Source organism: Apodemus sylvaticus, chromosome 4 (genome assembly GCF_947179515.1).
Source record: "Apodemus sylvaticus chromosome 4, mApoSyl1.1, whole genome shotgun sequence".
Taxonomy (NCBI): domain Eukaryota; kingdom Metazoa; phylum Chordata; class Mammalia; order Rodentia; family Muridae; genus Apodemus; species Apodemus sylvaticus.
In genome coordinates, this window is record NC_067475.1 from 6,320,619 (window position 1) to 6,335,040 (window position 14,422).

Consider the following 14,422-nt stretch of genomic DNA (forward strand, 5'->3'; position numbering starts at 1 on the left):
CTGTCCTGGAGAGTGTGGGCTACTATCTTGCACCCTCTCTCTTTCAGATGTTTCCAAAGCACGAACCTGTTGTGCTCTTAGCTGAGTGGAGAAGCAGCCATCGCAAAGCCCTCTGCCAAGGAGAAAGTGATCAGACCTGACTATTCACACTGACACTTAAAAATTAACAGCTACTGCTGTTAGTGGCAGCTCAGGTCTTAGGGACTCGCTGGGTGAGGAGGTTGGCTCTCACATCATTAGTGTGCGCCCCTTAAAGGTACATCTTAGTCGTTTTAACATGTTAGGAACAGGCCTGACAGATCACGCTTATGGCTTTTTAACACAAGCAATTTACAAATGCAGTGGAGCAGATAACAGGACACATGAGCTGGATCTGAAGTTCTGTGCTGGTGACAGAGCTGCCATAGAAGCACTGGGGAAGCAGCCTGTCCCCAGTGCCTGGGAGAGAAGATGTTTATTACCTCACAGGTGGCCTCTTACCCAGGGCTGGATTTAGGGCCCTGTCCTTGAGTGCAAGTCAGTCCCTCTTAGGCTAACAACACTTCAAGAAATCTTGCAAGGACAGATGTGCACAGTAAAACCCAACAAAAAGTTAAAATCCTCCAGTGCTAAAGACAAGCCCAAATCTCAGTCAGAGACCAAACATGTCCTTTTCAGACTGAAGACTTCCGAAACAGAAGCGTGAGCGTGTGGCTTAGTTTGTAAATGCATCCAGATTCATGAAGACAACAGGACATTTGACACTGGCCTCTGTCATTCTGTTAGAGCACAACACAGTTTTCGTTAATAAAAATATGGTACAACCATCCTCAAAGTAATGGAAATGAATTTTTAAAAATCTGCTTAATTGAAGAAATTATTTTACTTTTTGTAAAACAGTGTTTCTTGCCTGTGACTTAACGGGTAGGTCCACTCTGGTTTCAAAGTAAACAAAAAGCAAGGCGTAGCCCATGTGGCCAGTTCTCTCTAACAGGGAACATTTCAGTATGGCTTCTCCTAAGAGAACCACCACGGGATGCCTGGTGGTCACAAGTGTTGAGAAGCAGGTGGGGTGAGAGGCCCTTGTGCCTTGTAGGTGGGAATGTAAATTAGCTCAATTATCATGAAAAATAGGTTGTTCAAAATACTGAAATCAAAATGACCATCAATGCCCCTTCTGGGGACACATCTGAGATCAAATAAAGAGGTGTCTGTGGTCTGAGGTTGCAGTGTTAGTCACAGAGACAATCTAATCGTCTGTCACATGAACCAGCTAAGGGAAGTGAGTACATAAGTGTGCTGTATATACTCCCAAAACATCATTAAAAGAAGGAAGCCCTACTGTTTGTGGCAACAAAGGTGAATTCGGACGCCTTAGGCTAAGTGACGACGCCCAGGCACAAAAATGGCAACCAATTATCAGTTGATATCACTAATATGTGAACTCTGCCAAGAACAACAGTCACATGCACAGAGCTGAACAGTGGGAAGAAACCCAGGAGTGTATGGCGCAAGGGGGAAGACATAGATCAAGAGATAAATTTTAAATAAAACAGGAGATGACAGCAACAGCTGGCCCAGGATGGGCACATCATTCAGTTATGTGATTCCCTTCAGGTGTGAGGTTTATCTGAATGAGAAGCTGCAAAGCCTGAGGTGGGATGGAGAGCACCAGAGAGAAACAGTGCAGTGGGGGAGGGCTAAAGGTGAGGGAGCCTTAAAGGAAGGAGAGGGAGGGGCTTCCCTTCAAAGCCTCAAGGGGAGCTTTATTATGAGTGAGAGAGGGAGAGGGGAAGGAGAGGGGAGGGAGAGAGGGAGGGAGAGATGGGGAGAGAGAGGAGGTGAGAGGAGAGGGAGAGGGGAGGGAGAGGAGGAGAGAGGAGAGGGAGAGGGAGAGGGGAGGGAGAGGAGGAGAGGGAGAGGGAGGAAGGGATGGGGAGGGAAAGGAGAGAGGAGAGGAAGAGGGAGGGAGAGATGGGGAGAGAGAGGAGGAGAGAGGAGAGGGAGAGGGGAGGGAGAGGAGGAGAGAGAGAGGGAGGAAGGGATGGGGAGGGAAAGGAGGAGAGAGGAGAGGAAGAGGGAGAAGGGGAGGCAGAGGAGGAGAGAGCACCATTATGCAAGGGGAGCATGACAGGGGCAGAGGAACCTCTGCAGACAGCAGCCTTCATCTCTGGATCAAATCCCTGCACCATCTCCCTGGGAGAGCCTAGTATCAATCTTGAGAACAAGAAGAGTCTGACTTTTTATAAACTTGCATAACAAATGTAACAGGAGCTTGGAGCAACCAGGAGCAAGTGCAAGCTGTTAAGTCACAGTACAGACTCAGATAGAGCATGAGGTGTGCACTGCATGCGTCAAAATTTCTCCAAGAGCACATCATAAGCGCTTTCACCCCCCATACACACAAAAGGTAATTATGTCAAGAGATGAATGTTAATCAGATTAATTATGATAGTAATTATACAGATAATGTTAATAGCAAAATGCCTGTCGGGGCTGGGAATATAGCTCAGTTGGAAGAATGCTTCTTGTTATGTGTGGAGCCCTGGGTTCAACCTCTAGGTTAAAAACCCTCTATGTTGTATATCCCAAACACCTACAATATTACATTAATACATCTAAAAACAAAATGAGTAAGTTTTGAAGTGTTTATTTGGATAGAAACAGTCCTTTGCTTTTCTATACAGACAAAATCAAAAAATCATCCTAGAACTCACTTTGTTTTTGAAAACATTACGAAAGTGAGTGACCTCACTTAGGGACAGGGAATTTCTCCCTATGATGGGAAAAGAGTAAATCCCAGAATTAATCTGTATGCCCCACCTGCCTAAGAACCAGGAAACTTCCTGGAATGCTGGGAGTTGTAGTTCTTGGAAAAATAACAAAGGTTCATGGGAAAATATGGTGGCTTATTGGTTTGTCTTTGTAAAGCCTTGCAACACATGCCTCTGGGCCATTCAGCTGGGTAATCCTCAGGAATGGTCTTGACCAAAGTCCATCTCTTGGTCAGTATTTAATATTTAATAAAGATTGCTTTAAATATGGCCCCAAATGGTGGATTTTTTTTTTTCTGGCGAATCTCAGGATTAACAAAACACCAATTTGTTCTGAGCAATATAAGGGATAATCCTTCAAACTCCCTGAGATTTCACCATAAGATAGATCACACACCTACTCAGATAGATCTCCTGGCCAAAACAACACAAGTACCCCAAGACTTCTTCGCCAAGAGACGAAACAAGGCGAGGCTCCTAGGTGCTGCTCCTAGGCTGTCTGGTTCTTGGCTGTTTTCCTTCAGGCATGCTGACTTAATGTGCTTGCGTTTTGCTCATAATCTGAGGAGCTGGAAATCTGAAGAAATGCTTGGCTTCCAACCGGGGTTTCTCAGACAGAGATTTCCAACAGAGGATATTAATCATGAATACTCAGCTTAGATCGTTGTCCCGGACCCTTCGCCCTATCTCAGAAGCTTTTTCCGGTACTTTTTGGGTTTCTCACAGTAGGACCACAGAATTCCAGGTTTGCCTGCAGGAATGCCCCTATCTTCTCGGCTAATAATACTCAGCTAATAATACTCCAGGAAAACATCAAAAACAAAGACAGACTTTGGGCTCCCAGTCGAGGTTCTTCAGTAAGGGACCAACCCACTCAACTGGAAAAGCAAAATGGAACTTTGATGAATGTTAAAATTGTGATATTTTTATATGTATAATGTTAGGCCAAGGTTTACAGAGACCAAGTTGCATAACAAAAATTCCTATTTTTTTTTACTAGTTACTGCAATAATTAAACAGCAATCTCCCCAGTGAAGGAGAAGAGGACTATTATCATAAATGTCATGTGACTGCGGATTGGATTCCGGCTACCCAGATGCCTCTACATCCACTCCAGCAAAGGAGGTTCTTTCTGTCTGCAGAATGCTAAGTGCCTTTCTCACGTGCAAGCATTATCCCTGCTGGCCACGTCACACAAAGCACAAAGCTCAGGGTCTTCCCCACTATTTTTTTTTTTTATGTGAGAAATAGAAATGTCTCTTCCATGGTATGATGGAAGAAGGTCCTGGGAAGAAGCCAGTCCCTGTGGGAGGGCTTTGAGAGTTTAAACCTCAGGTCTCTGCCAGTTTTCTCTCTGCTTAGACTCCTGCTGAGAGGTGAGCTCTCCACTTCCTGCCACCAAGCCTCACTTCTACCCTGGACTACCTTACCGCCGCAACCATAAGCCACAATAAATCTCCCATGAGCTGCCTTGACTGTGATGTTTTATTACAGCACCAGAAGGTAACCGATGAACATGCTAAAGCTCGTGAAAAGATTATGGACAAAAGATAATCTGTGAGGACCATGATCTAACAGAGAAGGCCAGCACCACCGTGCTGCCAACGTCACCACTGAAGTAAACTGCTCAAGGGAACCATTCACTCTCTTGTCTTAAGGCCATTCTTGACACTTCTAGTCACCCTGGCCAAGTGTGTTCCTTCAATCTTCTTCCAGCCCAGCATTAAATATAGCAGGGTTTAAATTTTTGTTTTGAAATCAAACCAACAAAGACAGTTATAGTTAAGGCATAAAGTAAGTATGTGGATATTTAGTGAATTTCTTGACTCATTTGATACTAGCAGTGGCATCAGGATTAATTTGCAACAAATGATGAATTAATTTAATGTTGAACATTGAGTTTGGTTGAGGAACATTTATTCTTCAACTTCCTATAGGAATTAAACTATTTACAAATTGAATCTGCAGATCTTGACCAAAATGGTAGAATTCTTGTCTTGCTTTTCTGCTGAACCTGCCAGGAACATAGGTAGCTTTGGAGTTCCCTATGGTTGAGGAGACTCAACCTACTGTGGAGTTAGGCCTTGCATGAAAGTTTCTTCTCCTTACAAGTGCCTTTGGGGGAGTTCCTGTGTACACTACTACACTTTAGTAACCAAAATTATGGGTTGTAATAGAGACAGCACTGTAAATCACATTTAAAACAAATTGATTGCAATTTAGAACAACTAAATTATTTGTGCACTCTCTAGGACTCTCACCAGGACTGCTGATGCGTGCAGACATTGTGGTTCGTCCCTCACAACTGGCCTTGGAAATCAGGAGTGTTTCTGCCCTTCTCAATGAGTGAATCAGTTCAATAGTTGTCTCTGCCCCAAAGAACTCTGTAAGAACCTAGACCTGCCTGGCTTCGAACCCTCCCCCTCTTATGCAACATTTCAATTTGATGACAATAAGTAAAAATAGCCAAGAAGGATAGAAAAGTGTGTCCTGAACTTAGGCAGGCTTGTGTATGAAAATACTTTACAGTATTCAACCTACAGGCTGTGCTCAATCTGCACGAATGCTTACATGTTCCAAAGCTGCAATGCTTAAGAACAAGCAGGACGTTTTGCAAGCTGTATAAATGCATATTGTTTGCTTTTGAGTTAATTGCTCTTAAGCTTCTCTTCTCCCTATTTTCCTGTTATGAATTTTGAATTCTCTGATTCCGAATAGTTTGTATGTTGATGTAGAGATTAACTTTTGGGAGTTACGTCTTATTGCCATCTTTAGGACACTTACTTCTCTTACTAGAGGATAGAAATGAGGATCAAAATGTTTTATAGTATTCCGTGGCACAGTACAAGCCTCTTCATAATTATTGTCGCTAATATCTGGAACAGCAACAAATCAAATTTTTGTAAGTCAATATCTAGAAGGCAGAATTTATACCTCTTGGTGAACAGTCTAGTACACTGACTACAACTGTAAAACATTTTAAAGGAAAAATACGTGATGTTTTTTGTTTTCTTTCTAGCCTGTTTTCCTTAAGATATCTTTATGTGCTTGTCTTCTTTATTTTTGCATTCTAGAAAAATCTCGAACCTAACAACAACAACAACAACAACAACAACAACAACAACAGAGCCTCTTCCTTGGAGAGCAGAGACTAGAGTTCAACGAAATGATGATTTTCCCAGTGAAATTCATAATCCCTTACCTTGGCTAGTTTATGAATAAACAAGTTTGTAGATTGCCCCAGCAATCTTCTCTCCTAGTTATTACAGCAGGCAACAGCACAGATATAATCAGCTCTTTAAGAGAATGAAAAAGTAGAAATTCCTTTCTTCTTTGTTGTTATCTTACCTACTTAACCTGGGCTTGCATTTGGCTACTCTGGTCTGAGTTGATCTTATCCTGTGTCTACCACCAAACAGGTCCAAAGAAGATAACAGTCAATAACAAAGAAAATCACTTCTGTTGAAAATGAGCTACCAACTTGCTTAATCCATTAACAAATGGAAAATATTGTCTATACCCGGGGTTACTCACCCAAGAGTCCTAACAGAGCGTAGCCCGTAATAAACAGTAAGAAGATCGTACAGCACAGAACGTCCGTACACCTCCTGAAGACAAAAAAGGAATGAAGAATTAAAAGGCATCCCAAGTGACTTGTTCATGGCACGGAAATGGAGGGAAAGAGAGATAGTAAGTGTAAGAAGCCTCCTGGAGCCAGCAATCCTGAAGGGCAGGACAGGTGCATTTGGACAACCAAAGACTTGAGTGGGGGAGTATCGTGACAAGAGCTCCCTCAGAGCTCTGAGGATTTGTTCTCTCTTGGCTCTTTTGTGAAATATTTTTAGAGATTATCATACTCCGACATCAAGTAGATTTTTTTCTTTTCATGCTTGTGTGCATGTGTGTGTGCCTGCATGTGTGGGAACAGTGTTGATACTGGGAAATGTCCTTAATCCATCCCCTCTAGTTTACTGAGGCCCTTATTCAAACACAGAGCCCTCTGATTTGAATAGTCCCTTGCAGGCTAGCCAGGATCCCGTCTCCTTCACATTGGAGGCTGAAATTGCAGGTGAGGTAATAGAGCCATCAGCTTTTATGTGGGTGCTGGGGAGTTTCACATTTTCTCAGCATCTCTTGCATTCAATTGGCAAGTTCCCCCCCCCCCTCTGATTTGGCTTTCAAACATGGGTTCGCTTTTTTATACTACAAGCAAGTCACCCAAAGACTGGTCTTCTTGACTCTTTAAAACATGTTATTTAAATAGTTTGGTCATATGATTTTCTTTTTCAAGCTTTCCCAACTCACAGTCTAAAACACTTAGTCCTTACTTCACGTGTTTCCCACATGTGTCCTACTGGTGTGGTTATTATGTAAAGGGGACTGACTACATTAACTTTCTCTGAGGAACAGGGTTATGGAACCAAAACTTCCAAAGTTTTCTCTTTTCATTATTTTGACTTTTATTTTATGTATATTGGTGTTTTACCTATGTGTATGCCTGTGTACCATTTGTGTGCCCGGTGCTCATGAAGGCCAGAAGAGGGCATTAGATCCCCTAAAACTGGAGCTATAAATGGCCGTGAGCTGATGTGTGGATGCTAAGACTAGAACCTCAGACTTCTGGAAGAGCAGACTGTTTTTAACCACTGAGCCAGCTCTTCAGCCATGATGTTGAAGGTTTTCAAATTTCTACTGTAATATTGTGTTCTGCCTTCAATGGCTTAAAAGTTAGTGTTACATCATTAAAGTGAGCAACATTACTGGATATTCATTTAAAACTTATTTATGACTCAACTGTTAAGCCAAAAGAAACCAAACAAACAAAAAAAAAAAACTAAACAAAAAGTCTAAGCCTGTAGCTGTGGTAAGGCCTGTAATCCTAGCACCCGGGAAGATGAGGCAGGAGACATATAATCTTGAGGCAGTCTTAGCTACACATGGGGATGTATTTGAAAGAAAAAAAAACTACCCAGTTTGATAGGATTAAAAGGTGTAGAAGAGAATGTTTAAGGCAAAATATTTTAATTGAGAGGCATCGGATATACTGACCTTTTAGCATAGGTGTGTGTGCTTCTTTGAGTATATCTGTGTTTATGTGTGTGCTTGTATATTTGTGTATTTCTGTTTCTGTGTGCTGTGTGTGCTTGTGTGTCTGTGTGTGTATGTTCATGCATCCACTTTCAGGTAATTATAATTATCTGCCATAATTGCCAACTATTACTTATTTATTTATTTCTGCCTCCTTCTTCATATTCTCCCCAGGGGGAATGAATATTAATGGACAAATGGCCCCACTCTCCTCATTACTTTTCTCCAATCAAAATCTCATTTTCCAAAACAAGGCTGCTCACGTCTGTTTACCAAAAAGCGTCCAAAACCACAATTCAGATTGAGGATCCATAACACAAGAGTACGTTCGAGTTAAATTATAAAAGTGCTTTGCTCCCTGGTATTTAATTGCCAAACATTGTAAGAGCTGGCTCCCAGTTATATACGCACATAGAAATGTCTCCTCCCCTTGTATCGCTAAACCATGGATATGGTATATGCACGGTCACTTACTCTGGATATATTGGGATTTTCCTTTGACTTCCCATTTTCTAAGCATGTTTTACATCCAGTTGGCAAGTCCTCTAGGCTCCCCCTCCATGGTCTGACTTTAATCCACCTTCCACTTTCTGGCCTTGTTGTTTGGAGTACGTTATGTTCTCTCACCTTCTCCTCAGACTGTCGCATGGCCTCCTTACCGGGCTCCTGCCAGCAGTCTCTGCCTCACCCAAGTCATTCTGCAGCCATGAAGCACGAGGACGTGACGACATCAGTTTCTCTCACACCATTTCCCTTACGACCGGCTTTCAGAATGTCACAGTTTCACGTTAACCTGAGTCCAGTCCTTCTTAGAGCCCCATACTCCCTTTTCCGGGGCCATTTTCCCTAGCTCCTTCTCAGTGTGCTTCCTGTGCATACAGTTCAGTCTGTCCATCTGTCCATCACGGCCAGAGCTTTCTGCTCACAGCACACTGGGCTTCCCTCCTGGGTAATCACACGCGCCCTCTGGCACATCAGAGTTCGCGTGTCCACGTGAGGCTGCAGATCCCACCAAGAATGTCCCCTTGGTTCTCAAGACGTCCAAGTTGGGGTCTCTAACCCACTGAGTAAAACCTTTAAGCAGCTGGAAGTGCAACCTTTGATGAAACACTTTTTAAACAAGATGAAGGATTCATCAGACGAGATGCCTCTCAGATCTGCGGACTCCAGCAATGCCCTGTACGTCTCCCCACGTCCACACTCTCCTGACTGTGATGTAGACCAGGGTGGTGGGGGAGGGGTGCTGCCAGCCACCAGCAAAGCTAGTGTTCCCTTGTCTATGTGTGACTTTTACTTTCTTCATTTGTTTTGAGAAAGGGTCCTACTTGGCTGGGAATTTGCTGTGTAGACCAGGCTGGCCTCAGAGTCTTGATCCTCTGCCTTCTCCTGGGTATTCCATTTTTAAGTAGTTTTCAAAAACCCAGATAGAGCCTGGCATGGAGGTGCACACCTGTGAACCACAGCTCTGGGGATGATCAGAAGCAGGAGGTGGGTGAGTCTGAGGCTAGCCTGGGCTACATACAAATGTAGAAAAATCTTGCCTAACAAACAAACAAAACCCCTCAAAAACAAAATCACAGTAAGCATGTTTTGTGACGTAAAAAAAATTCAGAATTCAAATTTTAGTGTCCATAAGTAAGAATTTTTCAAAAAACAAATATTCGTTCGCATGTGCACGGTCAGTGGCCAATTTTGTTCTGTGATGGCTGAATTTGGTAGTTACATGAGAAAATCACCCAGCCTGCAAAATCAAAAACATTTATTTCGTGAGCCATTATATAAAAGGCTGGTTGATCTCTGACCCCAGACATGGACAGCTCTGAAAGAGCATTCAGCACAAGGCCTGACGAGCCATGCACACACACCACGGACAGAGTCACGCTGAACTGGTCGGCAGTCACCGCTGCCTCTGCTGAACGTCCAAGCTCAGACTTCCCTTCTCTTCCCGCCCTGCACAGTGGCTGAGCTGTTTAGGGATTTAATTGTTTTGGTCTTGTTTACACAGCCACCAGTAAAGTCAAGTCACTAAGAACAAAGCAGTTCCACGGGAGCAACAGAGCTCTATCCGCTAAGCCAGTGTGTGTGTCTCCGCGGCAAGCTAGCTTTTATTCCCAATGACCGTCACTCAGCTTCCTCTCTGGAGACAGCTTTCCATGCTCATCCAGAAACTGATTAATTTTCTAGGTTTCTTCCTTTGTGGTAGACGGAATTCCAATACCGGCCATCCCGAAAGGTTGTTAATAAGAACCATTAGAGTGAGAACGGAAGCTCGCGGACTTATTATTACTCTTTGACAGATCCCCTGTCATTGCCTAATGAGTCCGCTTAGGAGCTGTCCACAGTCGGTGACTCCAGCCACTGAAAGCTCCTGTCTCCAGCACAGTAGCATAAACAACCAGCTGGGAGTGGCACCGTGCTGTGGCTCTGCTGGGACAGAATGATACTACTGACTCTTCTCTCACCCCACCTATGTGCTCTCAACACCAAGCTCAGCTCCAGGGCTGGGGTATCAGATGATAAAAACATGTGGCCCCAATTCGATGTTCTGGAGGACTAGACATACTAGCCTGGGCTTAATCTCAGTGCTGAGGAGACAGAGGCAGGCAGATCACTGGGGCTCATTCGCCAACCAGCAAGTTCCAAGCCAATGAGAGATCCTGTCTCAAAATTCAAGGTGGATGGCACAGGAGTAGTAACTAAGGTCGTCCTCTTATTTCCACATGCAGGTACACCCAAACACACAAGAGCACTTGTGTATTCTTGAGTGCATACACATACACATGTGCACTATACACAGACATAAACATGTGTACACATATATACACATGAGCCTACACATATATACACATCCACACTCATATATACACATATACTCATTTTCACATGCATACATCACACATGCACATACATGTGCATATACATGTACACACATGTACACATATGCACACATACATGTATTCATGTACACATGTGTGTATGTGCGCGCACACACACACACCTCCTACAGCAAACAGAATACATGTTTCACTTCTCAGAGACTTTAACAGAAGACAGTGCACTCGAGAATCTTCCTCTAAACCTGGCTAAGATCTGAGTTACCAACTGTAGAACGTGGTAGAAATGGCACACATTGCCCTAGCCAATAACAAATAAGTTATTCATAGGGCAAAATGTGTTAAGCCTTTTAAGGTGGCATTCTAGGCAAGTGTGGTGGTTTGAATGCAAAACACTCTCCACCAGTTCCTATGACTGAACACTGAGGTTGCGGAGCCTCTGGGACTATGGCCTAGCTGGCAGAAGTGGGAGGCTTAGGGTCATCCCTGAAGGTAAACTCACCTTTGTTTCCTGGTGGGGGCATAATAAACAGGCCTCCTGCTGCCTTGGACCTAGCCACTGCAGCTCCATCACCATCCTATCATGATGGGCTGCGCCCTCTGTGAGCCACTAAACCTCTCCTTCCTGAAGTCACTTCTGTAGCAGATAAAGGAACTGATAAAGCAAGTTACAAGTACTTGACCTCTGTTTCTCCACTTTACATGATTAGTAGAAACTCTGGTGGTTTTGTGAGGGGAGTAGGCTCTAGGGCTTGCATGCGAAGAACTAGTCTGTATCTGCTGCTTTCTGCCTACTAGAAACACTACCTAAATGCTCATTGCATTCACTACAGTAGGCTGGTTCCCACTACGTGTCTCTGAATGTGCATATGTGTGTGCACATGCATCTGTCCCTGTGTATGTGTGCACACGTGTATGTATGGATCTATAGGTGTGAACATACACATGTGTATGTGTGATAAGTATAGATATCCTGAGTTTTCATACATTGAATCCACACAGGACTGTTTTATTAATAATCAGTCATGGGAGGCAGAGGTGCTCCCTTTACCACTGCACTGCTAGCTACTGATAGAAGCTTGGGTAGGAGACTCATGGTCTTCCTTTATGCACCTGCTGAGACTACTAAGCTCCAATGGACAGCTCCCAACTCCTGGTCACATGCACAGAGAAGGAAGGAAGGGGGGAGGGATGGGACTGGTCAGAGTGCATTACATACACATGTGAAAAGGTCTAGAAACACATTCTTTAAATTGCACTAAAAAGTTCTAGGATATTTGGAAGAATTTCACTTGTTAAAATCAGGAACTTAGTTGGGAAGGGCTATTACATCAATCTGTGTTTTGGGATATTTAAGGGTAACTCTAACTTTCTAGATCTCTTAAAACTTTGCATCAAAGGTACCATTTGCCTACATTGGAGTACTAGCACCCCCACTGAGAAAGAGTACTTATTTTACAGGGTTAATATTTATATGAACTTGGAAACTGTGGTTGAAAATTCAACAATCAGCCCACCTCCACGGAACTATGGGATAACACAGACAATGTCATTCAGGCTTTTAGGTCAGATAAGATTGCTTAGTGTTGCATCTGTCTTAGTTGGTTTTGAATAATTGTGTCTTAAAACCTTCTGTATTCTCTGCAATTAATCTTCTAGTCCATTTTCCTTGCGTTTGAGTTTCTGCTATCTTGCGAAAACAGCTTTAGCTGGGCATGATTTATATTTTCTATTTGTCAAGGGAAATAAAGCCTATTTCTTTTTACACAGGGTTTAAGTGATGCTTCTATAAATATGTCTTTTGTTTAAAATGGAGTAGGATTAGATAAAGTTGGTCTTCATGGATGATTCATCATGTTTATAAATGTTGTGCAATATTCTAGGATTTGTCGGTAGGTGGGAATCACTTTGGAAAGTGCTGTTATGGTGAAAGCCAGATTGGACATGGTGGCAGACACCTGCGATCCCAGCAGTCTGGAGGCAGAGGCAGAAGCATTTTCACAAGTTTGAGGTCAGCCTGGAGTTCACGGTGGTACTGTATATGGAGGCAGTGTATGTCTGAACAAACAAAGAGGAAACCAAGGTGCAAGGCAGATCCTAGGTGTTGCCCATCTTACACCTGGCCCCACAGACCAAAGGGCAACACAGCAGAGGCACAAGACAGCCAGGTCTCAGACAGCCAGGCCTTTCTCCAAAGTCATCAATGCCTGCTCTACAGAGAATCGCTATCCGTTTAAAACGCTAATACTGGAGCTGTGGAGATGGACCCTGCTGCACGAGTCAACGTTCAAATCCCAAGCACCTGTGCAGAAAGCCCAGTGTGGCTGAACATGCACAACCATCAGTCAGTACTGTGGGGTCACAGGCAGGAAGAGCCTGCCCAGCAGCCCAGCTCCAGGAGAGCTGAGAGAGCCTCAAGAGAATGAAGAGGCGGGTGATAGAGCAGGCCACGCCCACTGCCACAGGATTTACCCTGCCCAATTACATCAGTACAGAGGAGGCCTGTGATTGGATGGGAAAGGGGGGAGTTGAAAATTGCAGATGGAGAGAGAGGGAGTCGGAGAGAGGAAGAGAAACCAAGATGGCTGCTGACAGTGTATGATTTCACTTCACAAAGTTAGATATATTGGGATAAAGCTTTTATCATTATCAACTGGCTATGAAATTATTCTATCGGCATCTTGTAAATTGTGATTTTATTGATATATAAATCTGATTGGTTAATTAAGCTTTAAGAGTCTTGATTTCTACGGGGTTACTGTGTATTGTGTTATCAAACCGCGAGGATGGCTGATCTATTTGGTTATTGGAATGTGGGACAGAGCCGGCAGCAGATGCAGCAGTGGCAAGACAGAGTTGTCGCAGGCTGAGTTGGCGGGTTGAGAGAAGCAGGCAGGAGCTCAGAGAGTTGGCAGGTTCTTTTTTAATATTTCCTGCAACATCCCACCACCACATTCTGGTTATAACCCAGGTGTGTAAGCCATATACACACATACCACACACATATATACATACTTTACACCCAACTCACACACATCACATACACACATATACACACATACCACACAAACATATACACAATGCACACATACATCATACACACCTATATCACATACATACCACACACACACACCACATATACTACACATACCTCACACATTCATCACACACACACATACACACACACCACATACACCACACATATCTCAAACATTCATCACACACACACTTACCACATACACCACACACACATCACATATACCACACATACACCACACACACATCACATACACCACACACATATACCACACCACACACACATATACACACTGCACACATACCTCACACACTTATCACATAATACACACACACCACATACACCACACACACACACACACACACATCACATATACCACACATACACCACACACACATCACATACACCACACACATATAACACACCACACAGACATATACACACTGCACACATACCTCACACACTTATCACATAATACACACACACCACATACACCACACACACACACCACATACACCACACACACACACACAATACAGACACAAAATAGAAAAAAATGCCAAAATATTTGGAGTAGGTTCACACCACACAAACACACCAAGGAGGAGAACAAAAGCACAAGCAGTCTGAGCATCCTCACTCCAGAACGAGCTACCACACCGCAGTCACTAGGAGACGGACCCCAGAAACCCCAGTAGACATCACAGTGC

The 14,422-nt window shown here is 43.6% G+C and overlaps 1 protein-coding gene across 1 annotated transcript in view; it reads right to left on the reverse strand.

The window, feature by feature from the left end:
* Slc44a5 (solute carrier family 44 member 5) overlaps positions 1-8,489 on the reverse strand; it is a 67,003-nt gene extending 58,514 nt beyond the window's left edge. The window contains exons 1-3 of the mRNA XM_052178817.1: positions 8,469-8,489; positions 6,288-6,361; positions 2,090-2,196 (exon numbers count right to left, since the gene is read on the reverse strand). Of these exons, the coding sequence (XP_052034777.1) occupies positions 2,090-2,196; positions 6,288-6,361; positions 8,469-8,489 (202 nt within the window). The remainder of the gene's footprint in view (positions 1-2,089; positions 2,197-6,287; positions 6,362-8,468) is intronic.
* Positions 8,490-14,422: the final 5,933 nt, after the last annotated feature.